This window comes from Eptatretus burgeri, chromosome 5 (assembly GCF_056783735.1).
Source record: "Eptatretus burgeri isolate ZD-2024b chromosome 5, Ebu_testis_v1, whole genome shotgun sequence".
In the NCBI taxonomy this organism is placed as follows: domain Eukaryota; kingdom Metazoa; phylum Chordata; class Myxini; order Myxiniformes; family Myxinidae; genus Eptatretus; species Eptatretus burgeri.
Window position 1 is genome coordinate 4,782,742 of NC_140965.1, and position 26,949 is coordinate 4,809,690.

Consider the following 26,949-nt stretch of genomic DNA (forward strand, 5'->3'; position numbering starts at 1 on the left):
GGTGTTATCGTCGACCTCGACGGTTCGATTAATTATCGGGCGTATTCAGCCCACTACCAACCCTTTACGTGAAGCAAGATGGGGATTCAAAGAAAGAAATGACGAAGCGAAGCGGGAAACAGTTCAACAATAAAGCACATTTATTCTCGGCACACGGGAAGCACACAAATACAATTCCACCAAATGCACACAAAAAAAAGAAAACACACTTCCATTTACACAAAAAGCAAACATAAAAGTGAAAACACAGTGCAGAGCTAATACCGACTACCGAGCACACGGCAACACTTATACAATTCTACTTCACAGACGGCGCCGATAACACATACCCAAAACCAAGGAAAAGAAATACCCTCAAGAATGAGGTAGGCCTGAGGCCGAGACCGGGTCGGGCCTACCCGTCTGGTGATGAGACGCGGAGCGGCGATGGCCCCGCAACCCGCGGGCCTCGTGGACAGTGCCTGGCAGGGGGTGGGAACGGGGCCCCCTTGGTCGCACTATCTCAGCGCGGGGGGAAACAGGAGGGGGTTGCTGATGCTCGGGGTATAGAGGATCTTTATTATATGCGACGAGCGTCTCCACCTCGGCCAGGTCGCGCTGTCGGCCTCCCTCGGGTGCAGCTTCCTGCACGACGCGAGCACCCCCTCGTCTGGTGTCGCCGCCTTTCCACAGCTCCGTCCCCTCCGTTCCGACTCCAACGCACACGACGAGCAGCTCCACCGCCCGCGAAGTCTTGACCCTCTGCTTCCGACTCTCCTCTTCTTGACTCTCCGACCCGTTCTTACTTGCGACTCTCCCTCCGTTCTCGTTCCCGACTCTCCGACCCCCCTTTTTGCTGACTCTCCTCTTCTTGTTCTGCTGACCCTCTCGTTCCGCCTCTGACTGACGAACACGGTCCTTTTATCCCCCCCGTAACTTCGCCTTTGACCCCCTCCCTTCGACCTTTCACCTCGCTCCCCATTGGCCCGAGAAAAAGTGGGCGTGAAGGCTTTTTGATCCACAAATTTGCATATATCGATCGTTCTGGAGGCGGGGCCAAATCGCCCCTCGCTCACCGATTGGACGGCAAAAAGTGGGCGTGTGTCGTTTTTGATCCGTTTTTGAAGCAGAAAATCCGTGGTTTTGTACACGCTGTTCGACGCGCGTTCTACATGAGTCCAACACCGGTACCCACAGCGGGGCAAGAACGGTGGCGATGCTACGGTGGCGAGGTGTGACGGGAAGGTCGTGGCGGTTGTGGTGAAGCGGTGGTTGTGGTTGGTGGTTGATGTTGTGGTTGTGATCATGGCGGTTGGTCCAAAATAAAGATAGTGAAAGAAAAACGGCTATCCTGAAGAGTCGCAGCACGTATAAATGACATGTATTCCCACTAGACAACGGGTTTGGGCCTAACTACACATGCACTTACCGAGATACCTCACCTAAGGGACCTGAATGGTGGTTTGCGAATCTGGTAACCACAACAATATATATATATATATATATATATATATATATATATATATATATATATATATATATATATATATATATATATATATATATATCATGACATCTCAAAAAGTCCTGGACAGGTTGGGTTTGTGACAAGGACTAATTGATTTGATTTTGGTGAAGATCCGGATCCAGGCGGAGGTATGCACTCCACTGAGTGTCCTTCGAGCTCGAAATATTTTTATCGACCAACTTGCATTCATCATTGAATTTCTATCAAGAAATTGATCATTGCATAGGAATCAGCATGAAATATTTTTTCTGCTTTTCTCAATGTGGCCTTTGTCCATCTGTGCACTCTGCCAGGCTATTGCATGTTTCCCATGGTGGTGTTCCTGGTGCCCCAGTAACAAATATTTGTCACCCATGGAGCAAACATATCCAGGTGAACAAATGAAATGTTGTTTAGGATCAAGATTGCTTGAAAGAGAGATCCTGTAAGACTTGCTGTTTACTATCGTTTTTACTCTCTTCAGTCTGGCCCCAATTTAAAAGCATGCATGTGTTTATTATTTTTAAAAAGTTTTAATTTTGTTGATTCCTTTATTCTTTTGTTTGCTTATTATGCACAGTACATTGAAGATTGTCATTGTTGAATTATTGCTCTTTAAATCCAAATCGAAAGGCAATAAAGTGCCTGTCCAGTAGATTGGGGGGGGGGGGGTTCCCTTTGTTTTTTGTATGCAGTGGATATATTCAACTAAATATACCCATCCTAGAAGTGCTTGGTTTAATTGGTCGAAACTCAAAAAATGAGAGATTCCATTGAATTTTACCTGTGGACTCGTTTTTCATTGGTGGGCTCATTGTTTAACTTTTCTGAGCATACTAAGCAGGTGACGATTGGCATTTTGTACATTTGGAAGGATCCTGGTGACGTATGGTGAAGCCTTCATTAGACCCATGGAATATATCCTTAATTTGACCTTGGCACAGAGTTGTTCTCTGAAGGAGCTACCAAGAGACCTACGGCATTCAATATCAAGGTCAGAGCAACGGAACTGTCTATCTAACCTCGTTGAAAAAGCAGGTATGCTTATAATAACCATATTCTCAACTTCACAAAAATAATCGAGTTTTAAATAACTTTAACTCGGTGTGCATTTAATTATAAATGCTGACAAGATATTGCCTCACTGGTAAACAATCCATCACCTAAAATATTTATTGCTGTAATTATATTTTGATGCAATTACAGCCCCTAATAGCTCGCCGTTTATGTTTGTCAATCTTAAAAGCACGAGGTTTCAAAATTGGTCCCACATTCAGGTCGTGCAAGGTAGGGGATATAATTACTGAAGGCGCTGTCCTGTCTCGGAATGTTGTTTTCTCTCTCTCATATCTAGTATTGATTTGTGGCACAATGACCTGTTTGTGACGCTTGATGTAAATTTGCATCCTTTTCTAAAAATAATTTGAAATTTCTTATCATTCTTTCTTATGCTGATAGATTTTGATCTCCATTAAAGATTCCCAACTATTACAGGATAACCTACATGTATACATGTATAACTTGTGTTCCAAAACCATTGTTCTTGTACTTGTTTACTTCCACATTCAGAGTAAGACTAACAAGCATAAAATCTATACACATGTATATGAAGTGGCTTCCATAGCACTACTGCTGCCTTCAGGATGTAACATCATTGTTATGATAAAGCTTAAGGCAATGCAACAAGATGGGAAAGATGAACCTGTAGTTCATCGACTGATGATGTACGGAGCGATGACATTTCTGTTGCTTCAGTGAAAATATTATTGGGTCTCTTGCTGTTGTTCATTTTGTCACCATCACTACTGCCTTTGGAGGTCACCGGTATCCTTGCCGGTAAAGCTGCTCCACTCTTTGTGTGGGTTTTTGCCAAAGGTCTCAAGTGCATTGACTGAAGCTGCAACAGCATGACCCACTAACCCTGATGTGAGAAAGCCTTGCTGCTACTCTTTTATGAAGTGGCAGGGTGGTTTGGCAGCCGAGCTCTACTGAGATGCCATGTCCCAACATCAGTTTACCAACGCTTTTATACGTAGATAATTTCGGGCAATTTAATTGGCCTCCAGTAGAGAAAGAATTGCCGTGAACGACAATGTCACTTCGGTCATTATGAAGCATCCTGAACGCTGTCCATGTCACACTGACCCAATGTTTCTGACTTCAGTGTATAAGATCAGACTATCTTGTGGACATGCATTGAGCAGAAATTGTTCTTGTGGCCACTCTGAAACTCTCCTCTGTGAGTCTCTGTTCAGTTTGGAAGAAGTTTTGAATTGCACCAAAATAAAATAAAAAAACATTTTAATGTGGCATATACTCTCAGCAGTGTTGCTATTGCACGATGCTATCTCATAGGTGACGTATATCTCAGTTTGCTTCGGGCACTTTCAGACTGTGATCACTGGAATGCTGATCTGCTTGCAAAAAGAAAACGGTCTTTTGAATCATTTTGACCCAATCTTTGCCCCTGCTTTACGACCTTGAAACTTGTATTGTCCATTTTCAGAATTACAATAAGCTAAGAGCATTCCATTTCCATTGTTGCGATGAACTGCAATGAGCAACAGTTAAAGGAATGCAATAGGAAACTTGTACTATTTGGACATTACTTGGCAGGTTGCTTTAGGTCAAAGTTTGTGGACAAATTTATAATAATTTATTTAGTGAGTCACTTTGGGTTAATTTTTCTTGTGGATTTCATTGAGGCTTCTTTGCACAAATAAAACGAGTAGTTTTGAAGCTATTTTAAATCGAGCAGACTCGCATTTAACACCACCCTCTCCATTGATTGTGTGAAGTTAACGGTGATGTGTTCGTTGGCCAAAATGAAAACTATAGAATGTATGCAGCAATCTCGTGACCATCTTGGTCTTTTGTATGATCAAATTAATTGTGTGATCAGCTGTGAATAGCTTTGGACAATCTCTCGTTTGTGATCTTGAGTCCATTTTTTTTGTTTATTTCTCTCTAAAACTCTCAAGGTACCGCACACTGCTTGTAATGCTTCACATAGTTAAAATGGAAGGGTTTTCTTCTCCAACAATTGAAATACCTTATGCAGTACATAAACTTTCTCGTTCATAAAATGTCTATCATGTAACTAACTACATGGCACAATAGTGAGTAGCTTTTGGTTTTTCTCTTCGTAAGTCTTCAATCCCATTCAAGGCAAAAACGAGCAATTCTGGCTCTGGCTTTTTGATCCATTTAAAAAGGGAATTAAGCGACGGAGTCCTTTAGAAGATCACTTGTATAAACCAAAGGTCTTGCTACCACCCAGGCATCTGAAGGTTGCAGCTTTTCAAATGCCATATCCCGTACCAATTTGTCTATTGTCACATTTTCTTTCATACATGTAGCTATTTCATTGTAAAAGCATGGTAAAGAGAAGCAGGAGGTAATTTGGAAGTTCAGCTTTCTTGATTGGCTTAATACGCACATTTAATGAGTTCATGTTTGGATTTCTATGTGGCTTATTGTTGCTGCATGCTATCTGTAACATTCACCAATAGGGAATTGAACTGCAACTGATGCTGACACATCTTGCATTCCTCTAGATGAAAAGATGGTAACTATCCCCGTGCTTTTTTTGAGAAAAAAAACCTGAAGATATTGTAATCGGTTTTGTCCGTTTGTCACACGATCTCCTCCGAGACAGTTGAGCAGAAATTCACCAAACCTGGTGATGCAGTGCCCCCTCTTTTCAGTAAGCTGGTACTCATTTTGCTAACCTTCGAAGGATGAGAGGCTGAGTCAACCCACGTGGTGTTATTTCACGGCACAACAGGGGACTCAAACCCACAACCCTAAGATCTTAAGGCAGCTACCTTAATCGTTAAGCTAACAGCAGGCTTAAATCTCAACTGAACTCCTAACTTTCCTTCCATGCTTTTTAAACATTTTTTCCCGTATTTATTGTCTCGTGCAAAGTCATCAGCAAAAGTAAAAAAAAAAAAAATAAAACCTTCCTGTGACCTTTGCACTTGCTGCTTTAGGGTACTGTAAGTTTTTCACAATATATGTACAGTACATATACGCGTACGTTTATGTATATTGAAATGTCTGAAGCATGATGAGCACTCCCCTGATCTACAATAGACATCAAGTCCAACACTAAAGCGTTACCTCCAACCCAGAGGCTTCAGCCCAGTGACTGTCAAACAGAGATTATCTGGTCAACCTTGGTTAAACATCAAACAGAGCTGCCTATCTAGATTTTGGGCTTTTTATGAAGGCGCCCATTTAATATTAAAAAAAAATCAAAACATTTAAACTGCTTGGGACGTGCACCTTCACTCCATATCCAAAGCACACAGTCCAACAAGACTATCCCATTGGCATACACATGCCCCTCAGTCCAAAGGCTGAAGCGCATGGTCAATCAAGCACACACATCCTAACCCTGAAGGGCCAGAATGCATGGTCATACAATTGGACCCTTCCATAGGAGTCCACATAACTTCAACAGCATGCCGTCCTGAATTTTCATCAAGATGGCATACCGATATATATCGAACCAATGATGACCACATTTGTCGTTTAAACATAATCGTACCTCCTGGCTTTAATAGTGAGCATCAGCCACTGATTATGTCTCGCACGGTAAAACTGCATAATCCGCAAAGAACAACACTCCATCTTTGGTGTTGGACTTTATGTCCTTTGGAGATCGGGGGAGCGCTCATCACGCTACAGACATTTTGTGCCTTCTGGTTGATTGATTTGCATTAGTGGGAACAATTGTCTGGGTGGCAGACAGACTGTTGTTATTTGTGGATTATGTGGTTTTTACCTTGTGAGAATTTTACCATGTGTTGGAATAGCAAAGAAAATGAGAAAATAACGAGGTGTTTGGGACCTCTTAATTACCAAGCAGGGCTGAGGAACCCACACTGAGGAGGGGAAAGGAGAGAAATACTGGGGGTGTCTAAGGGGTTAACTGTTTGTGGCGTGCCCAGGTAATCACAGAACTCCTTTTGTGAATACGTGTCCACAGCAGATGAGACTGAAAAGAAGACAAAGGAGATGATGAACGTGTGAGGAAATAGCTTCACAAAGTGAAAGCAAGTCTGTAAGTGTTGATGCTACTGGTTCAACCCAAATGGCTGCATTTGATCTGGCGCTCGGATTCCTAGCTCACCCAGCACTTTGCTCCGCGAAGTCCGTTTCACCCTCACTCTGATCCAATCCGTTCCACCGCTCTGTTCTGCCTAACCAGCAACTAGCATGAATCGCATGAAGCTCCGTTGAACCTCGCGCAGAAGCTCGGTGCACATGGCTTTTTATAGTTACTTGGCGAAGGAGGAGCCAAAATGTGGATCAGAAGGAGTTGTAGGATTGGTGATTGGTGTTTCCAGTGCCCCCATTGGTGTTTGCACACTTACCCCAGTGCCAGCTCTGCCCATGCACGGGCACAGCCGTGCAGATGTCGCCATTCAGCTCTGGCCTTCTTCACAGGATGGATCTCCATCCTTACCACGGTGCTGGGGTATTTGGTTGTGCTCTCTGGGCGTGGACGTGTGCTGAACACCCAATGGGAACCATAGTTGAGCGGAGCGCTAGGACTAAGCTGACTATGTTGATGTTGAACGATGCTTTGCGCACACTATCGCTTCAAGCAAGACGTCTGAACATCCCTTGTCCAAATGTCTGTAATGGTACGTTGCACCCATTGTTCCTTTACTCTAAAAGGTGGTGGTTTGTGGGCGTCCATAGTGGTTGTGGCGATTGTAGCGGCAGTGTATGGGTGAGTTGTGGCACGGTGGTTCGTTGTCGTTGTGGAATCGCGGGTGCTTGTTGTGGTTGAGGTGGCAATGGTGAATGTGAAGCGAGTATGGGTAATGTTACAATGGTGTGGTAGTTTATACTCGAGGTGTTTTGAGGTTGTATGAATGTTGTAGCGTTGGTGGTTACAGTGTATTATATTGAAGGTCGTGGTGATGTTCCCGATGGATAATGGCTCGCAATTCAAATTGGACTTTACTGTGTGCTATGCACCCGTATGCAAATTGACTGTGTGCTTATGCATGGCATGTTTGCTTGCGTGAAAGAGAGGTTCATGTGCAGGATTATGATGAGGAAAAAATTTATGGGTGGGGGGGGGGCACTATCTAATTCCACACAACGCATATTGGCCCATAAACCCATTAGATATAAGGGAAGGGTGATGTGAAACATGTACTAAAGGAATAAGTTTCTTGGAAACCGCTATATGTTGTGTGCCATTGTCTAGGGGGATGACTGTTTCTCAGAACCGTCACAATGTGTTTGTGGTAAAAGTCTGACAGGATTGTGCAGAGGTAGTGAACTTGCGTTTGATTTCTCTGGCCTTTGATTTATTTCTGTCCTGACCATAAACTGATGGATCAGTGCTTCATAGGCAAGGTGTTGTTGTATCACAGTGCACCATCCCTTGGATGGATGTTGAGCCGGTGATCCTGTCTGCTAGCATGAGCTGGTGGACAACAAATCTCCCACTATCTTTCACGAAGACCAGGTGAGTTATCAGCACCCTGAACAAAATTGCAAATTCCTGCCGACCTCAGTCGAACGTCTGGCTTGGCCAGCCGATTTGTGAAAGACTTTGGCTAAAAGCATTCTTGGGCACCCCCCCCCCACAAGAATCGTACTCCATATATATAATTTGGAAGTGTTGTTTGCTTGTTTGGTTGGTTGGTTGTTTTTGTTTCACTTGTGTGCATTCCGAAACTGCTCCACGGAATGAGTTGAAAACTGGTGATTGTACCTGGGGTGTGCACAAGGTTTTTAACTTGTGAAAACATGTCATATCCCCCCCCCCCCAGGGGTTCAGTTTGGAGGAGGGGATGGGTGCGGAGGCAAATTATTGACGTAAATGTGTATCATCTTTCATCTCTCCCAGTGTGAGGGGGGTTTTAGATGTAAAAAAAATCCCACAATTCTCTGCATGAAAATTCCCTCATGTCTTTGATGTCTATTGTCATCATACCATCAGGAAGTCAGTTGGCTTTGTAGGGGTGGCCCAATCACTCCATTGGCTCAATAAAACATAAATCCTCAAAAAATCTCACAAGATAAAACTTGTGAACCTATAACTTACCTACCAGCCATCTGCAGTGATTTTTTCCCCTCCAATAATACTCATTAAACTTTGGGACATCATCGAGAACTAGAAAAATGATAGACCCAAAAAGTGCCCATTTGTCATTCTTATTATTTTCTGACAGACTAACTCAAAATTAGGTTAAACACGAATCTACTGTATTTTATAGTGGGAAGGTGCAAACTGATGGAAATTTTAATAGCTCCACAAAAAGTACACAAAACTGCAGTCCTTTGCAAAGGATTAGGAAGGAAGCAGAGGGGTGGGTAGGTCAGTATGGGAGCATGTGCCAGAGCAGCACGTCGCTGCATCCAATTTCCGCTGGTACTCCAGAGGCCTCCATCTGTCCATTCCCCAGGCAGATGCCTAGCCCCTCCCCAACTCTTTGAGATGCGGATTAACCTGCTGCAACCATGAGGCACGTGGTCAGCCCATCGGCCTCCTTCACTCACGAGACTCCCTCGCTGAGAGAATCTGGTGAGCACGATCAGCATCACAAAAACGAGCCACATGTCCATACAGACGCAGCTGATGTGCACTGACTATGCAGGTAAGAAATCTCCTTTGAGTCTCTTAGCAACCGCTTGTTGGACACAAAGTCCAACCAGCGATAGCCAAGGATTCTCCGAAGAGAGGTGGTACCAAAGGAATTAAGTCTCCGTCTCAGATCCCTGGTCAGAGTCCAAGTCTCACATCCGTAGAACAAGACTGGAAGCACCAAGCACCCGAAGACTCGGACTTTCGTCGTCCTGCACAGGCACCGACAGTACCACACCCCGTGATCCAGTGAATCCAGACTCCGAGAGCCCGGCCCAGATGTCTATTTTCCTCTGTCTCACATCCAGTGGAGACGTGAATATCACTGCCAAGGGAAGTGAATCTCTCTGTGACCTCAACATCCTCACCACAAACAGGAACAGACAAGATAGCAGCATCCTATATGTCATTGAAACCCTAGATCTTAGTTTTTATCCAGGAAACCCGTAATCCCTGCGGTTCCAACTCCTCATTCAGCACCTTGAAGGCCCCCAAAAGGATATCCAGGGTCTCCGCAAAGATGACTGCATCGTTTGCGAAATGAATGTCAGAGATCTTGACATTCCCAAATGATGAACCGCAGCTTGATCTCTCTGACATCCTCCCCAGAATACAGTCCATACAAGTGCTGAAAAGTGTGGGGGCCAGTCTACACCCCTGACAAACTCCAGTAACAACTTGAAATAAGTCAGAGATGGTACCACCACATCTCACAGCACTCTCAGTGCCAGAGTAGAATTCAGACATCAGATCGATCAGTTTTGGTGGCACCCCACGAAGACCAAGAATCCTCCAGAGGGCATCCCGATTCACTGAATCGAACGCTTTACAGAGATCAACATTGGCTGCAAGCAGCTCCTGCCGAAACTCTCATCTGCGTTCGGTGAGGACCCAAAGAGCAAGGATACGGTCAATCGTTGACCTCTTTGGTGTAAAGCTTGACTGCTCTGGGCACTGATTCTCAAGCAGATGGTGGCAAACCCCATCAAGAATTATCCAAGCAAGGACCTTGCCCAGTACTGAGAGCAGTGTCAACCTTCGGTAGTTGTTACAGTCCTGGCGATCACCCTTCCCTCTCCAGAGAGGGACAGCAAGGCCCCGCTTCCAGTCAGTTGGGATGATGCCTGTATTCCAGGCAGAGCACAGAACTGTGTGCAATGACATGTTTGCAGCATTTCCACCAACCTTGAGAAGTTCAGCATGGATGCCACTGTTCCCAGGAGCTTTACCCCATTTCAACCAGTTCACCACAGCCTGTGTTTCCACAAACGAAGGTGGATCACAGTTGATAGGAAGGTCAGCAATGGGGTTAGTAACACCCCTGACATCCAACTCCACAGCTGGTGGATCAGCCTGGTTCAGCCGCTCAAAGTAACCGGCCCAGCGAGCCTTTACTTCAGACTCCTCTGTCAAGAGCCCACCAACCTCCTCTGTAACTGCAGTACACCGAGGCTTGGAGGAATGCAATGTGAAAATTCCCCTGTAAGCAGGATGAAAATGACTTATCCACAGATGATGCTCTACCCCCTCACAGATTCCTCACACATAGGCCTCCTTGTTCTCCCTCAGTGCACATACAGTTTTATGCCTCAACTTCCTGAACAGCTGAGCTCTGCCATGAAGCCTGGCCCTGCGACTGATCAATGGTATCCGGTGTCTCTTGAGAGGTAAATTTCTTCTTTGCCCTGTGGTGATTTCCAAGACATCCACCGGCAACATCAAGGATGGTGGTCTTGAAGACACTCCATAACTCTTCAGGTTCTTCAAAAGCACTCAGAACCCCCAACTTCCCACTCAGCCTGTTCGCAAACTCATCAGCTACCCTCTCATCCTTGAACTTGCCAACATCCAGCCTATGCTGGGATGGTACCATTCTCCCAGATTTAAGCTGCAACTTCAGAGTTTCTACAACAAGCCTGTGGTCGGTATTGAGGAACTGAGCACTCCAGTAGACCCTGCAGTTCTGGATCATCCTATAGCTAGCATCAACGAGCACATGGTCAATCTCCTTTGCCACTCCACCAGCATTGGAATACCAAGTGCAACGATGAGCCTGTGGGTGCTGAAACTATGAACCAGCCAACCAACGTCCACGACTTCTTGCAAAGTCAAGGAACTTGGTGCTATTCTGGTTCACATTTCCAGACCCCTGGGAACCAACAGACGTCTCATAACCATCCCTATCAGTGCCAGTCGATGCTTTGAAATCCCCCAAGACCTTAAGAGTGTCTCGCCTGGGGCACTGATCAACCACAGACTCGAGCGTGGCATAGAATGCGTCCTTCACGGTGAGATCACTCGCCTCAGTCGGAGCGTATACAGAGACCATGAAAGCGACCAGATCAATAATAGGTGTAACTACTCGCCACTATCCGGTCTCTGAATCTCAGAGTGCTGCAATACTGATGTTCAAACACTTGAGCTCAGATAATAGAGACAGATGATCATCCTTTCTTTGGGATAGGACATTCCAGGCATCCACCCGAAGAGACCGCCTTAGGTTAACCCAAGGAAACCGCCGATCAGTGGGTGAGACTATATGTGGGTGGGACTTCATCCGATCAGTGTGTGGGACTCTGTCTGTTAGTCAGCCTGATGTGGATGGGGCCACCATACACATTTGCCAAAGGGCCAATCAAACATATATGGGTGTGGTTAATGGTGGAATATTATTAGAGTTGTGTGTCTATAAAGTACATACTATGAAAACGTACTGCTAAGAATGAGAATATTTCTGTCCATAAAGTGTGTCCTGATAATAGACATGCATGAACTTTCAGGGATTCTTCTTCGTGATAGTTGTACCCCCCCCCCCCTCCAACTGCAGTTGGGTGCCAAATCTTACCCACTCTTCCCTGCTGCCCCAATTCATCAGGGAAGCAAGGTCATGATTATGGTGCTGATCGGTCCCCATGGACTGGCCCATTCCCTCCACCCACTCTTCCTCTCCACTACACTCCCCCTCACCACAATATCTTGGATGTGAGGCATCTCTGGGTCACTCCCTGGAGGCTGATCAGCTGTCTCTGTGCCGCTGCCCTGTTTGTGTAGCACAGGCACAGGGCCATTCGACAGCTTCTCCAAAGTACGTACCATTTAGAATGTTGGATCATTTATAAAATAAGTACAGTCCCATTACAATATTAGCACATCTATAAAGTTTGTACTACAACATTTGTAAATTAATTATAGAACATAGTTAATAAAGGTGCTCTTGTCACATACTCTTGGCAAAACACTTTAGAACTAGAAATTACTGTTGCATCAATTTAGTCACTTGATTAGCTTCAGCAAAGGTTGTACTCCACTTCAAATTTCCTTTCTGTATCCATATCATTCCACCCCTGGGGGGGGGGGGGTAGGGGAAGGGGACGGCTCGTGTTTAATAAAACACAAATCTTAAGAATAAAAAAAAAATTCCGGGCAATACCACTGAAATTCTCCAGCATGCAAACACGTTTCCAAACAAGAAAACGAGCAATCAGAGATTGCAGACCCTCACCAGGACTTTTTTGTGTGGCATTTGTGTATTGGTGTGTTACATAGTTAATAAGACATAATTACACCTGCCACTTTATAACTGCTGGCAGTGATGACCGGGTACCAAGATGTCCTGCTTTGATGCAACCCTGCTTTGATCAGACACCTGACTCTGACCCATGACTTTTTTTTAATTATTATTCATAATTCAATTGAATCTAGAATCGGATTAAAATTAATTCATTTCAAATCAAATGGAAGCCCAAGTAGGTACATTGGAGTAATCAGAAGGAACCTGAACAAGCAAAAAGCAAAGATGGAGTCATCAGGAGGAATCTTGATAGGATTCGGGTTTCAGCTGCTACTCCTCCACCCTCAAACCCATCCAGGCACAGCCAAGTGAATGTTATTCAAGAATAAAAAATAAGCATTAAAGAAAAGAGTCCATATCAAAAAATTAAATAATTCTGGCTGCTAGACTATGCGTCCGATCAAGTTAAAATTTAATGTATGTATTCCCCATCCCTACTCGATCATAAATCTGAAGTTTCACGTCGCTTGATTAAGCTGTTCCAGAGAAAACATTATTTAATATTTCTCTTAAATTATATGGCTGTCAAATCATGTGACCTATCAATTATTCTTCAACAAGCTTGTACACCCAAGGTTTGGGGAACATTTGTGTGAAGTTTCCCTTCAATCTGTCGAGCTTTTCTGGAGAAGAAGATTTTTATAGGTTTTAGGGTAAATCCAAAATGGTTGCCAAACCGTGTGACCTCTGATATCATATGTGTGAATGTTTTGTTCCTCATGGATAGGCCGTCATACGTGTAAAGTTTCACCTTGATCTGTTCAACCACTTCAGAGAAGAATATTTATGAAAGTTGAAAAAACAAAAAAAAAACAACAATATGGCTGCAGAATCTTCCTTGCTCTTACTTCTTCGGGTTCCTTCTTGGTCTTGTTTCATAATGCCTCCGCTGATGAAGTCACCAGAGGCATTATGTTTTTGGGTTGTCTGTCCGTCCGTGCTAATTTTCTGTTTTCTCTGCACCGCTACTCCGATTGACACAAAATTGTCACCATAGGTAAGACTACTCATGTGAATGTTTTAATAATAATGACGTCATAGGTCAAGTGTGTTGTGGTTATCGGCAACCATGTTGGAAAAAAGGAAAAACTTAGGACCTCTGTATCTCCGAAATCGCTCCATGTTAAAGAGCAGGTTTTGGGTCGCTGATGACTTTGCGTGATTCAAAGGTTGTAAGCACATTACTAATCGTTGGGTATTTATTTTCTTACATTTGAAACGCAAAATATGCTAAAATTAACTTTTAAGTCAAAACTTTTGTCAGTGATCGAAAAACAGTCCAGATACCAAAGATGCTATGATGTCACGTTTTCCGAAAACTTCGTGAACATTCGGAAACGGCATGTAAACAATGGCGAGATGCGAATCAGAGAGTGATTTCAGCGGCGATTAAATTGAGTGTTTTCATTCCGATATTGCCGAGGACGAGTCGGAGGATGATGGGAATTTATACTATGGAGTTTCTGGCCCTGAGCCATATAAATTTGAGCCACTTGCAAGTGCCAGAAAACGGCCTATTTTGTGTACAAATGGCAGGACTGACTGCCCGGCAGTTCACACTGACAGACTCCACCAGACAGATTGGTTTGTAGATTTTCATTTTCTTGTTCATTGCATAAAATAATGTAAAGTTTGATTCATCTGTGACTTGATATAATAATTTTTTAAACCCTCTAGTAGCCTGGTGTTTGCTCAGTGGTTAGGGTGGTGGCTTGGGATCCTAGGGTCCTGAGTTCAAGCCCCGTCGGCCGCTGAATTAATACACCAGGGGATTGACTCAGCCTGTCATCCTTCCGAGGTCGGCGAAATGAGTACCAGTTCCAGTGTGTGTACTAGTAGAGGGGCACTACATCAGCAACACAGTCGCGCTTCAAGAAATGATAGCTACCCCGGTAGCAAATCTGCCATACGACCACCACCAACCCTCTCATCACTCAAGAGTCAGAAATAGAATGAATCAATAATGGACCCAAATATATTATACACCGTAGCCTTGGCGTTGAAGTCTTTCTGACAGCTGAGCTTGACCCCAGCGAAAGTGAACAGTTAGAACAAACCCCAACTTTCAAGAGACTGTTGTGGCATATCTATCTATAATTCCAGCAATGTGTGTGTGGCTGTGTCTGTGTTTCTGTGTGTCTGTTTGTCTGTGACCGCTTTTTCTCGACAACCACTGGTCCGATATAATTGAAACTTGCCAGGTATATTGCTGGGGCCCTGTGGATGTGCCTTTTCAAGGTTTGATATTAATCAGACAAGTGCTTGCCAAGTTATGGCCATTTATTTACCAACCAATGACTGGACACGTTGCTGCGGAGGCGTGGCCGATGGGGAAGCGATTCTCAGCCGCGTTCCCCATTACGGGTCACAACGTATGGACTTCCGGATAGTGTATTGTAATAATTTCTCGATTTCTTATGCGCATTTATAGATAAGGCCCGTCACAGCTAAGTGGGAGCCACTTCGTTCCAAAACTGACCAAAAATTATCAAAAATGAACTTCATGAAATTATCAAATCATTAACTATTCCATAAACTGGAGCATATATGGAACACTAGGCAAAAGACAGTTTATCAATTCAGACAAACACAACTCAGGAATCAATCTTTGAATTTGGGGATTTTTTTTCTTTTTTAAAATTGAAATTGGTAAGAAATGCTCATGAGAAGCACACAAAAATTATTTTTTAACACTGAATATATCCACAAAAACTATTATTATGCATATCAATGAATTAACAAATATTTATTGGAAAACAATATTTTTTCTTTTTTTTTGTAATATAATGATGTCATTAATGATGTCAGCAAATTCAAGATTTGTATCCTTTCAACCAGCCTGGCACACTCCAATCCACTCCGATTGTCACGAAATTTGCCATTACTCTATAGGACACCCAGATAGATGCCCATATACCTCATATTTCCATTATTTTGCTCTATATATGCACGGTTATGACGTTATATTACGTTATGACATCATATTATGACGTCATGTGAAAGACAAAAACTATGTAATGAAACCAATTGAAACGGTGGAAGACCCAAAACATTTAATGATGAAAAATCATCTATCATAAAGAGAATTGAAGAAACTAGTACTATGGAAGGAATCAAGTAACGTAATAATCAAGATTGTCCTTGTCAGCCGTCAGTCGAGTTTACCAAAATTCACCCCGATTGTCAGGGAACTTTCAACAATTGTTGATTGATCTATACCAATCGGAGTTCTCAGATCGAGATTGGGCCTATACTCTGACTCTATAGAGTTGACCTCCGCCTAGTACGCTGATGGTTTATGCGAATGAGACCAGCTTGCTCAATCATTCAAAAATGATAAAATCTCTTTGTGTGCGTGGAGGGGCATCCGTAATACATCGCGTACTTTACTGCGAATATTTTTGGCACCAACTTCCACAAGATCAGGGCATACCATGGGCAGTAAGCATCTAGTATAGATATACGCGAGTTTAGTGTCCTTGTAGTACGAACGATGACACTAATGACACTTATGACACTAATCGAGTTGAACCAGACTGATAAACATTTAAATATCATGGACACTTACTCTGACAATCCGTTCCACTTGTTAGGCCAGGATGTCGTGACACGATAGTATCAAATTTTGGCAAATTTTCATATTTCTCGATGGACATGAATAAAAAATTAAATTTTCTTCCCTCCAAATGGTTGTCGGATAAATATTTGAGCATTATTGCTCAGAGACTTGTGAAGTCAGTCTGATTCATCTATTTTATCTATTTTAATGTCCAAATACTTAAAAAATTCACTCACCTCAATATTTCAGCAATAATTCCAGAATTCCATAATCGTTGCGTAATTGCGGACAAGAAAAAAATCTCCCTTTAACTGTTGAGGGAGATTGAGGCAAACCTGTATTTTTCCTGCAATGAAGGTCATGACAGAAATGTATCATTTGGGGTAAGAGATTTCAAATTCAATGATTCAGGTAAAATTGTATTGTGTATAATATTGATTGCCGCGTAATGGCGGACAAATTTGAAATTTTGAAACTCGTGGTCAGTGAGCGGTATTTAATCAAAATATGTCGATAATGTTTGTAAAATTAGATAATATGATTGTTGTTGGTAAAATGAGCCTCATCTCAGCCACTTTCAGCACACTTCACAGAATAGTACAGGCACTTTTATTTTTTCATCCCTGAATAGGCATTCAAAGTGAAACTAGGATACATTTCACTCTATCACATGCCACTTAGCCAATTTTTGATTGATTTCCAAACTGTAACTTATGTTCTGGAAAGGAAAGTTCACTCTTTCTATTGAAATAAACTTTTCAAAACCAAGTTCCAATGACGAATATCAGATAAATTAAACAACATCTGAAAATCTAAAAATGAAACTGGAAATATGACTGCTTTTTCAGCTGATAGCATTTAACGTACATGAATCTTGGGATTCATCTGATGGGATAACATCTGACGGTCATTAAAGTATACATTTTTTTATAGATTTTTCAATGCTCTAACTGACTGTGAGGGTTTCAAGAAGGTAGTTTACTCATTTGTGTTTATTTACTGCTATATAAATACTAGCATTGGAACAGGGTGGCTCCCACTTAGCTGCGACAGGCCATAAACACAATGCCCCAATCCAGTCGTCGTTTACGAGAGCGAAGGAACAGACTGTGTGGTTGTTTGAAAGTGTTTTTTGTTGTTGTTTTTTTTGCACGTACGTTTTTTTTTTTCTTTTTCTTTTTTCTCTTCTCTTCTCTTTGTGTTTTCCCTTGCGATGACATTGCAAAACGGCAAAATACGTTGGCGCTAATTGAATAATTGGCCATTAAAACTAAATTGCGAATAATCGTAGGTGACACAGTGTGAGAAGATGAAGCAGGACCCAGGTGAGGAGGAGAAGGCTGAATGGTGGGCACAGCATCACGCTTCAGTCTCACTTGAGCAGTTGTTTTGAAACCAAGTTCACTCATTGAGTTGCCTTCGTAATCCTCGGCTGTAAAATGGTCACCACAAATGACAAGTCTATCCAAAGGGTCCTCTTTACCCGTTTTCTTTGGGGGAAAATTTGCCCGTTTTGTTTTGTACAAATCTTATCCACTGCCGGCGAATGTTTGATTCCTTCGGGAATCGGTGGGAGTGATTACCCGTTTTCCAGCCATTTTCGCAAAACATGACGACACACGTACGAGGCATGATGTACAAATATCCAAATAACTTTGTTCTACAATAATTCAAAATAAAAAAGGATACTATAGACAGTTGCAACCTCAAAAAAAGCAAAAGAACGGCCCGCTGAACTAGACACTTCTTCAATGAGCAAGTGAGCTTCCGCTTTGTTTTGGAGAACGTGACGTCACCATCCATATATGGGCACACGGCTGTTTTTTTCAACAGCCTCGAGAAATAACAACTTCGGAGTAAAATTTCATTAATTTTCCCAATAGTTAGGCAACCACAATAGTTTGCATCGAACTATTTAATCCATACATAATCATATTGATAAATTTTCAGAACATGTTTGGTGACCCACAACCTGCTCTTTAAAAATTGAAACTTGGCACATGTCATCTATGTCCATGGAAAATAAGTGTGATATATATTTTTTGATGATGTCATGGGTTGCTTTGTTATTACGTCATTGCACATGTTGAAAGCTTTAACTGATCAGTATGAAATTTTTTGAAGGTTATCTCTGGGCTAAATTTTATGGTGGGAGGGGTGGTGAGAGGAGAATTGATGTCGTCAGTCACATGGTTCAGCAGCCATATTGTTTTTAACATGAAAACCTTCAAAAATCTTTCTTTCCGAAATGACTGAACAGATCAAGGTGAAACTATACGGGTATGATCGCCTATCCATGAGGAACAAAAACTTCTCTACTTATGATATCAAAGTTCTCATGGTTTGGCAGCTATGATATATATATATATATATATATATATATATATATATATATATATATATATATATATATATATATCAATAATTCCAGTTGTGTGTGTGTGTGTGTGTGTGTGTGTGTGTGTGTGTGTGACCGCTGTTTCTCGACAACCTCTTGTCCGATCTAATTGAAACTTGCTGGGGACCTGAGGATGTGCCTTTTCAAGGTTTGATATTAATCGGACAAGTGCTTCCCAAGTTATGGCCATTTATTTAACAAACCAATGGGAAGACACGTTGATGCGTGGGCGTGGCCGATGGGGAAGGGAAGCTCAGCCGCGTTCCCCATTACAGGTTACAACGTACGGGCTTCCGGAGAGTGATGGCTTCGTGTATTCAAATAATTTCTCGATTTCTTATGCGCATTTATAGATAAACACAATGGCCCAAGTTATGATCGTTTTCATATTAGATGGTGTATAAATTTCGGGAACATCAGAGTGCTGGTATGCTCCAAACCAGGAAGTAAATTTTTTCTCTCTCTTCTCTTCTCTTTTTGTTTTTCCTTGCCACGACATTGCGAAAAGGTAAAATACGTTGGCCCTAATTGAATAATTGGGTATTAAAAATAAATTGCGAATAATCGTAACTGCGAATAATATCGAACTTCCGGGTCACGCACGTTCGGGCACGTGAGAGCGAAGAAACGGCCTGTGTGGTTTATTTATTTATTATAATTTTTTTTTTTTTTTTACGGGCACGTACTAGTATATGTATATATATATATATATATATATATATATATATATATATATATATATATATATATATATATAGATATATATATATATATATATATAGATATATTTAAAATTTTTGGACGAATATACCTTTAAAAACTCTCTTCTCGAGAACAGCTTGACAGATCGAGGGGAACTTCACCCACATGCCCCCAAGCCTTGGGGATACCAGGGTGTTCATGAATAATTAATAGGTTACATGGTCTAGCAGCCATATTGGATTGAATGCATGTCTTAAAAACGTTCTTTCTCTTAAACTGCTTCATCAATCGACGTGCAACTTCACAATTATCATCCAGTAGTCATGGGGAATATTTGTTATATTTCAACCTGATCGGATGCATGGTGTGGCAGCGAGAATGATATAATGTTTTGAATCTGGGTTTAAGGATTTAAATCAAACTTGGTACAAGTATGTATAATGATGTAATGACGTGGGCGGAGGCATATCTGCTGACATAGTGACGTCGAAGAATGCCTTCCAGTTTTTCATGCATAAGGATGTAGGGATAATCGTTTCCATAAAAACACTGTGTCTGTGTCTGTGTCTGTGTCTGTGTCTGTGTCTGAAGATGTATCGAACACACACACACACACACACACACACACACACACACACACACACACACACACACACACACACACACACACACACACACACACACACACACACACACACACACACACACACACACACACACGCAGTTAGTGTCTTTTCTAGAGACAACCATTATTTGAAGAAAGATGTTGGGATGGTTTCACATGATCATTTATTGTGACCACCCATACCTTGTTTACATCTTTTTTAGAGTAACATCCTTACATCCTTTTGCATTTAAAATAATGTTTTCATTACTTGTAATATACTGTTTGCGTATTTGTTTAAACTCTTATGTGCTCAACCACTGGACAGAATGATTTGGAAAATGGTGGTTTTACTGGTGGTGCACATGGTAAGATTTTAGACTGCTAAAAAAAAAATCGTTCCCGGAAGTGGGAACATTACGAGACTTAAACCGCGAGACGGAATGAGTTGAAAACAAGTGATTGTACTCGCTGAGTGCACTGGTGTGTTTTAGTGGATTAAAAATATATATCTTCGACCCAGGGGTTTAGAGGTGGGGGATGAACCCAATTATCTCTTTGGAAATGTATCGTATAGCGCTACCTGATAGAAGCTGATATTATACAAGGATATACAAGGAAACCCAACACAGGTGGAGGCCATTCAGCCCATCATGCCTACGTGAATACCACACTAATCAATCCACACAAGATCCAAGGAAGAAAATGAAAAAAAATGTTTTTAATTCATGAAATAATCTTTTTTTGTTTGTTTGTATGTTTGTTTTATTGGGGGGGTTTTTGCTGTAGTTTTTGTATTTTTTTCTTTTTTTCTTTTCTTCCCCTCAGGGAAGGGGTCATGGGCTTGGTGAAAAACATACATCAACCACACAATCCCCCTTGACAGATCCCCCACAATCCCCCACCAACAGTGCTCCGTACACATGCACACAATCACCCATCAATGCTCAAACTACCGAAAAGTCCTGTCAACATCCTCATACCCCTCTATCTCCATAACTTCCAGATACTTATCTAATTCTAATTTAAACTTATCTACTGTTTCTGCTGCCACTGCCTTTCCAGGGAAGCCATTCCATGCATTAACTACTCTCTGAGTAAAAGTCTCCTCCCTTACTACCATCTTAACTCTCCTCTTATTTACTCTCAGGCTACGGTCCCTGGTTCTATCACTGTCTACTCTGTTGAATAATTCATCTGCACTTATTTTATCTCTACCTTTCATTATTTTAAACATCTCCATGATATCTCCTTGCAACCGCCTCCTTTCTAGTGTATAAAGCCCTGTCTCCTGAACAGGGTAGTTAATGTCATTGCAGGTCATAAATCATAAAAAATGGGGGAACTGATGGTTAAAGCCCATATTACAAGTCATAAATTGTAAGGGCTGGTTATTTGCTTGTCATACTGTAATTTGAGTAGTGTCTGTGTGTTTGTTTGAATTCACTCCTGAACTGCTGGATAGAATTGGTTGAAGATTGGTGGTTATACTTGGGGTATGCACGGGAACGTTTTCGGCTGTTCAAAAGACTCTCGTCTCGGGGGTGGTGAGATCATGGTGCGGGTAGTTCCGCTATTCTCTCGATATAAATATGTGTGGTGCAGTGTCGCTCCTTGGAGGAAGGGGGATGACAACTCCCATAAAAGACCACAATTCTGGGGGAATTAACCCCCGTCAATAAGGAGGGATTCTTCGCTTGTGTGAGTGTAATTGTGGCTGTTAAAATAACTTCGGATCATTGTAGTCCTGACTCATGTAACTTGTATCTTGGATGAATTTGGCGTTTGTCTCTTTGTTGAAATTTGTTTGTGTTCCCACCCCTCTTTCCAACTCCTTTACCCATTAATCCAGAGAGCTTGCGGGAATACTTCAGCAAATTTGGTGAAATAAGTGAATGCATGGTGATGAGAGACCCAGCTACGAAACGCTCCAGGTGAGAATAAGATTGTTGGTCCAGACGTTCAAATGTTGGCAGGTTGAGAAACCATGGGCTCACTAACTAGAAACCATGGGCCATCTGTGCACTGTTGAGGGAGGTCACACCATTTTTGGTTTATGCGGCTGTTGGACTCTTATATGAAAGGAAATGTGAATAATTTTGATTTAGTGCTCCATAAATCTGGTTGCTTGCATTAGCTCAAGAGTTGCATGTAAAGATGTATCTGCAATTATCTCATTTTGAATAAACAAGACTGCTCTCATCCATTTGACAGAGGTTTTGGCTTTGTGACGTTTGCGGAACCAGCAAGTGTTGACAAGGTTCTGGCGCAGCCTCACCACGAGCTTGACTCGAAGACGGTGAGACATCTTTAAATCCTAAAATGCCTGTGAAATGTGAATTCATGTTTGACGATCCATTTTTTTTCCACAAAACATTTTGTGACTGCTTTGTCGAACAGAAAAATGAGCTTGCAAAGTAATTATTTAATAAAAACACAAGGGAAACATTTTCTTAAGCAGTGAGATCTCAAAATGAGTGTCAAAATCTTTCAACCATCTGACAGTATGATGGAAATTGTCTATCGTTTGTTCCTTTGAACTGACACCACTCCCCAACCACTGCAAATTTTATATTGGGTAGAAAAAGTGCATGAAGAATGAAGCCTAAAAAAATGCTAAATTTTGAATCTCATACATTAGGTCCAAGTGGATTAAACGTCTGACTACCACCAATCCACAATTTTGTTCCATTCCTGTGTTTCTTGCTGACCCAATCACCGACTCCCTCTCCTTGATGGTTACCCAACTAATGTCTCCAAAAATGCTCTTTCCTGCCTCCATCCTGGTAGCTCGGTCGTCTGTTTCTATCCATCCTTCCTGCTGGCTCACTCACCCATCTTTCCATCCCTCACAATGGCTCATTTTCCCATCACCATCCCCTTCCTTCCAGTGGCTTGCTTGCTCGTCGCCTTCCACTCTTTTACAGTGGCTTGCTTGCCCGGCACCTTGCCCTTCTTATCGGTGGCTCGCTTGCTCATCTCCTTCCCCTCCCTCCCGGTCACTCGCTTGCCTTTTTCTATAGCTTTCCCCAGCGTCCTGGTGGCTTACTTGCCCGTCACCTTCCTCTCTCTCCCGGTGGTTCACTCGCCTGAATCCTTCCCCTCTCCTGCGGTGGCGCATTGGCCTTCCCCTGTGTCACGGTGGTGTGTTGGCCTTCCCCTGTGTCACGGTGGTGTGTTGGCCTTCCCCGTCTCGCGGTGGCGCGTTGGCCTTCCGCGTCTTGCTGTGGCGCGTTGGCCTTCCCCGTCTCGCGGTGGCGCGTTGGCCTTCCGCGTCTCGTGGTGGCACGTTGGCCTCCCCCTGTCTCGTGGTGGCACGTTGGCCTCCCCCTGTCTCGTGGTGGCACGTTGGCCTCCCCCTGTCTCGTGGTGGCGCGTTGGCCATCCCCTGCCTCGCGGTGGCGCGTTGGCCTTCCCCTGTCTCGCGGTGGCGCATTGGCCTTCCCCTGTCTTTCCGTGGCGCGTGGCCTTCCCCTGTCTCACGGTGGTGCATTTGCCTTTCCCTCCCTCGTGGTAGCACGTTGACCATCCCCGCCCTCGCGGGGGCGTGTTGGCCTTCCCCCTTTCCTCCCTCACGGTGGCACGTTGGCCTTCCCCCTTCCCTCCCTCGCGGTGGCGCATTGGCCTTCCCCCTTCCCTCCCTCGCGGTAGCACGTTTGCCTTCCCCATTCCCTCCCTCGCGGTGGCGCGTTCTCCCTTCTCTTTCCCTCCCTCGCAGTGGCGCGTTCTCCCTTCTCTTTTTCCCTCCCTCACGGTGGCACGTTCTCCCTTCTCTTTTCCCTCTTTCACGGTGGCGCGTTCTCCCTTCTCTCTTCCCTCCCTTGCTGTGGCGCATTCTCCCTTCTCTCTTCCCTCCCTCACGGTGGCGCGTTCACCCTTCTCTTTTCCCTCCCTCACGGTGGCGCGTTCTCCCTTCTCTTTTCCCTCCCTCGCGGTGGAGCGTTCTCCCTTCTCTTTTCCCTCCCTCGCGGTGGTGCGTTCTCCCTTCTCTTTTCCCTCCCTCGCGGTGGCGTGTTCTCCCTTCTCTTTTCCCTCCCTCGCGGTGGCGCGTTCTCCCTTCTCTTTTCCCTCTCTCACGGTGGAGCATTCTCCCTTCTCTCTTCCCTCCCTCGCAGTGGCACGTTCTCCCTTCTCTCTTCCCTCCCTCAGGGTGGCGCGTTCTCCCTTCTCTTTTTCCCTCCCTCACGGTGGCAAGTTCTCCCTTCTCTTTTCCCTCTCTCACGGTGGCGCGTTCTCCCTTCTCTTTTCCCTCCCTCATGGTGGCTCGTTCTCCCTTCTCTTTCCCTCCCTCGCGGTGGCGCGTTCTCCCTTCTCTCTTCCCTCCCTCGCGGTGGCGCGTTCTCCCTTCTCTCTTCCCTCCCTCGCGGTGGCGCATTCTCCCTTCTCTCTTCCCTCCCTCGCCGTGGCGCGTTCTCCCTTCTCTTTTCCCTCCCTCACGGTGACGTGTTCTCCCTTCTCTTTTCCCTCCCTCGCGGTGGCACGTTCTCCCTTCTCTTTTCCCTCCCTCGCGGTGGTGCGTTCTCCTTCTCTTTTCCCTCCCCCGCGGTGGCGCGTTCTCCCTTCTCTTTTCCCTCTCTCATGGTGGCACGTTCTCCCTTCGCTCTTCCCTCCCTCACGGTGGCGCGTTCTCCCTTCTCTTTTCCCTCCCTCGTGGTGGTGCGTTCTCCTTCTCTTTTCCCTCCGCCGCGGTGGCGCGTTCTCCCTTCTCTTTCACCTCCCCTACCAGTGGCTCCTCACTTTTTAATCTTGGCGTCTTGCGCTCTCGTCGCCTATTCATCTGCCATAATGGCCCGCTCTCTCTCCTCTCGTTTTTATCCAACCGAATGGGGAACTATGCACCCGCCCTCTCTCTCCTGTCTCTCGCAATTGTCCACTCAGCTTTGCTTTTCCTTCTCCAAGTGGCTCATCACCCCTCACCTTTCCCTCCTTCCCAGTGTTCTGTTTTCCCCATCTTTCCATCCCTCCTGGTAACCTATTTGCCCTTGCCTTCGTCTTCCTCCTGGTGGCTCCTTCCCTCATGTTTACCTCCCTCCTGGTGGCCCGCTCTCTCCTGACTTCTCCATTCCTCTTGAATGGCTCACTCACCCTGCATCTTTCCATATACCTTGAAAGCTGTGGATAAGCAGGACATTTTCTCCATCTCTGTAGGTTGCTCGCTCTCAGCCCCGATATCTCCCCCTTCAACCGCCACTGGCCATCTCACTGTCCGCTTTTCTATCCTTTCCCATGGCCCACCCACCTGGGCCTTTCTTTCCTTCTCAGTAATCCACTGCCCATCTCCCTTACAACTTTCCCTCAAATTGCACATTCTCACCTCATTTTTCATTTGACATTGCAATGTAAAGAAGTCTTCACTACCTCCATGACATTTTCAGCTTTCTCGTGTACCATATCTGCAATTCATTTTCCTTTTGGCATTCTTTCCATTGTTGTATCACTCTTTATCATTGCATTCTTTGTTGTTTGATGTTTTTTGATACTTTCTTTCTTTTGCCTCATCGTTAAATCCAGTTTTTTTTTCACTTATTCTCCATTTCTGTTTTGTGCAGATTGATCCCAAAGTTGCCTTTCCTCGCCGCACCCAGCCGAAAGTGAGTGCAGCTTTGTTTGCATTTGTTCAAACTTGTCTCTTCTTTTCTTCTTATCATTTCACTTTTTCATTGAGTCCAGTTTTTGTTTTGTTGTGGCCCCTGCCTTTTCCCCTTGCATTTTCTTGACACATCCACCCCTCCACTCTCCCTTCTTTCTTCCAACTCAAACCTTTTGAAGTCCCAATTGTATCGCTTCATTGTCCTAATTTTATTTCTGGCAATCCTGATACAAGTTTGTCATTGCAATTTATTTTTCTCATATTTATCTTCACATCATCAAAAGGACACATCGTTTAAAGAAGTATTGTGAAGGGAAAGAGATTAACAGATTTTGGCTTAATGCATTACCATAGAAACGGACACCTGATCCGCTGGCTATGGGGCAGCAAGATTTCCCCCACTCCCTGTATGATTATCCCCCTCATCCCCTCAACTTCTCCTTCTCCACTTACTTGCACATTTCTCTTTCATCTCTAATGAGCCTACTACTGCTTTACTGACCCCCACCTTTTTGCAAATTCTTTCTACAACCTTCCCCCTCCCCCATAGCCCCCACCCTCTCCCCCATGGCTGTCCACTATACTGGTTGCCATGACGATGGCAAAGGGTTTGTCTTGTATAGAGTGCTGTTGCCACAGCGATATTTTTTTTCCTTTTTTTTCCCCAGCCTTTTGTTTCGTAGGCCGATGGCTGGCTATCATCACCCCTGCCCTCGTAATGCAGCTTTCTTTCTTCAAAGTGTGCCTTATTTACTTTTTTTTTGTCTTGTGGCAGGGTGGACCCTAGATTTCATTGTCGTATGTAATATGCTTTTCTTTTCCCTTATTTTTAGGAGTTCACAAAGTATTGCTCCAGATGCATTTGTTTTCTAACCTGGACAGTAACCCTGCACTTTTAAAGGCCTTCCTGGATTATCAGTCAGCAGCTTCGAGAGCTTTTGTGCTTGCTCTGCAGTCTGTTCTTCTTTCAAAATTGAAATCTGAAACTACGAAGGTTGTCTAAGCACCATTGATATGTTTGTTATCCTTCAGCTTGAAGCATTTGAATGTTAGTACTTGAAGTATATCAACTTTTCAAATTGAACATCCAGTTTTATCTTCGGGGTTGTTTTGTTTTAAAGCAATTATTTTTTTCTATTTCAATCAAAAATCTTCCTATTTACATGAGGAAGTTGGAATATATTCTCATTTATACATTTTTCTTCTCCTTGATGTTCATTTTAAATATATTTTTTCTGTTTAAATGCTTTGCAAAAACAAGACAACCTTCCATGTGGAAAAAAACAATAACCCATAAACCAGTCTATCTCAGTCCACTATCGGACAAAGGCCTACCTCAACTTTCGTTGAGCGGTGTTTGGCATACTCACCATGCTAGCCAAGTGTGGCTTGGTGCGACTGAGCAGCCATGGGAATCTAAC

At 43.6% G+C, this 26,949-nt stretch overlaps 1 protein-coding gene across 11 annotated transcripts in view; it reads left to right on the plus strand.

Moving 5' to 3' along the window:
- The window catches only part of LOC147025745 (RNA-binding protein Musashi homolog 2-like), a 203,108-nt gene that overhangs the window by 40,265 nt on the left and 135,894 nt on the right, over positions 1-26,949 (plus strand). For 9 of the 11 annotated variants that reach the window (XM_085880447.1, XM_085880442.1, XM_085880448.1 and 6 more), the window contains exons 3-5: positions 21,791-21,872; positions 22,153-22,237; positions 25,488-25,529. In XM_085880447.1, coding sequence (XP_085736573.1) covers positions 21,791-21,872; positions 22,153-22,237; positions 25,488-25,529 — 209 coding nt within the window. Of the gene's footprint in view, positions 1-2,360; positions 2,481-6,533; positions 6,558-21,790; positions 21,873-22,152; positions 22,238-25,487; positions 25,530-26,949 lie in introns of those variants that run through there. The other 2 variants (XM_085880452.1, XM_085880453.1) reach the window with 2 other exon arrangements.